Source organism: Echinops telfairi, unplaced genomic scaffold, assembly GCF_000313985.2.
Source record: "Echinops telfairi isolate 266 unplaced genomic scaffold, ASM31398v2 ScPeMD7_7417;HRSCAF=8455, whole genome shotgun sequence".
NCBI lineage: Eukaryota > Metazoa > Chordata > Mammalia > Afrosoricida > Tenrecidae > Echinops > Echinops telfairi.
Window position 1 is genome coordinate 7,551,870 of NW_022111317.1, and position 2,346 is coordinate 7,554,215.

Genomic DNA, 2,346 nt, shown 5'->3' on the forward strand with positions numbered 1-2,346 from the left:
TGAGGCTGACCCTATGGTCCTCTCTGTGCATTGGCTGCTCTGAGTGAGAATGTCATACTCGAGGCTTGGTGGGCCAGGATACTGTTCTCTCTCTCTCTCTCTCTCTCTCAGTCTTTTCCTGTCTGGCCCTCTCCCTGGAATGTATCATCAGTGCTGTCCTTATGCTGTTAGTTAGACAATGTGAAGTTTTACGTTTCCAGAAAAGGATTCAGAGTTAACTAGTAAAAAGGAGGAGGGAGTATATTTCAGGCATCATGCATGCCAGTGTGGACAATGGTACAACTGACATAGCTCCAGGGTCAACTCCCAAAGAGAAAAGATGCCTTATCACATTGACTCCGACGTTTAGTGACCTTGTAAGACAGAGTCCAACTGTCCCATTGAGTTTCCAAGGCAGTGTCGGCCACCGGGGCAGACTGCCCCATCTTTCTTCCATGACACAACTGGCCTTTCAGTTAGCACCTAACCACTGTGCCACCGAGGCTTCCTAAATGCCTACTAGAATGCCCTGATAAAGAAGAACTTACGATTCTAAACGGAAGACTGCAGTGAAGATAATGAGGGAAAAAATCAAGCTATTCCCAGAAGACCTGCCATTACTCAGGGCCAGCAACCTGAGAGATCTCACCAAATGAAGATGTGGTTGGCATGGGAACGCAGAAGAGACTTACTCTTCTGTAGGGCTGTTCTTGAAGACTTGCTTCTTCTTTTTTTATCTTTCCACATGTGAGACGGTTTGCTTAGGAACTGTGTTTTTATGAAACAGAAATGCATTGAGGATGAGACACATAGCGCTCATCGTTTAGTACACACCATGATGCCTGGCACTTTAGTTGCATCTCATAAATGTTTGTTGTTGTTTCTGTTGCTGAAGTTTGTGAGATCCATCATGCAAAAAGAGCTGGCTGCAGCCCAGATCCGAACATCCGTTTTTGATGTGTTGCAGAAACCCAAACTGCGTGCGAGGATCTTCTACTTGTCTTTCATAAGGTAAGCTCCATTTAGCGAGGCTGAAAAGACTTTTTTCCTTCTTCATTAGGTGAAAGTTTACAGAGCAGGTCGGTTTCCCATTCAACAGTTCACGTGCATGTTGGTTCATGTCCTTGGTTGCAGTCCCCACAGTGTAATATCGCTCATTCCACCACCTCCCTGAGTCTCCCATTAATGTTTTTAAATCACGGTGAATACATGTGTAACAAAACATCTGTCACTTCAACGTGCTTCATGTGTACAACTTAGTGGTATTAATTACCTTCATCGTGGTGCTTGACCATCACCATGATGCATTCACCAGGTTTCCCGCCGCCTTTAAAGAAGCTGTTACTATTAGGTGCCATCGAATCCCTTCCAACCCATTGGGAACCCCACACACAGCAGAATGAAACCCGCCTGGGCCTGCGCCATCCCCACAATTGTTGCTCTGTTTGAGCCCATTGTTGTAGCCACTGCGTCAGTCCACCTTGTTGAGGGACTTCCTCTTTTCCACTGACTCTCCATGATGCCCTTCTCCAGAAACTGGTCTCTCCTGACAACATGTCAAAAGCACAGGAGGTGAAGTCTTGCCTTCCTAGCCTCGAAGGAGCATTCTGGCGGTACTTCTGCCAAGGCAGATCGGTTTATTCTTCGGGAAGTTCATGGTACTTCCATTATTCTTCACCAGCACCATCATTCAACGGCATCTTCGTCAGCCTGCCTTACTCAATGTTCAACTTTCACAAGCACAGGAGGCCGTTGAAAATGCTATGGCTTGGGTCAGGCGCGCCATCGTGCTCAAAGTAATTTGCCTTCTTTTCAAAGCAAGACAAGAGGTGTCGTGCAGCAATGCATCATTTGATCTCTTAGCTGCTGCTTCCGTGAACATTAATTATGGATCCGGGAATGACAAAATCCTTGACAACTTCAGTCTTTTCTCCATGTATCGTGTTGCTACCTATTGGTCAGTGGTGAGGCTTTGGATTTTCTTTGCCTGAAGCTGTAATCCATCCTGAAGGCTGCAATCCTTGATCTTCATCAGCAAGTGCTTCAAGTCGTCCTCACGTTCAGCAAGCAAGGTGTGTCACGTGCACATCCCAGGTTTTAATAAGCCATCTTCTGATCCTGATGCATCATTCTTCTTCACAGAATCCACCTTCTCAATGATTTGCTCACCATACTTGTTGAGTAACACGGTGGGATGAAACATCCCTGACGCACACCTTTCCTGATTCTAAACCATGCAGTAGTCCCTTGTTCTGTTCGCACAACTGCCTGTTGATCCGTGTATAGGTTCCAAATGAACCCTAGTGGTGTGGTGGGTGATGTATTGGTTCCTAACCATAAGGTCAGCAGTTTGAAGCCACCAGTCAC

At 46.2% G+C, this 2,346-nt stretch overlaps 1 protein-coding gene across 1 annotated transcript in view; it reads left to right on the forward strand.

Annotated features, from left to right (window-relative positions):
• Positions 1–2,346, forward strand: part of LOC101643757 (steroid transmembrane transporter SLC22A24-like) — a 23,151-nt gene that overhangs the window by 11,912 nt on the left and 8,893 nt on the right. Inside the window, exon 6 of the mRNA XM_045297192.1 lies at positions 834–990. Within this exon, the coding sequence (XP_045153127.1) occupies positions 834–990 (157 nt within the window). The remainder of the gene's footprint in view (positions 1–833; positions 991–2,346) is intronic.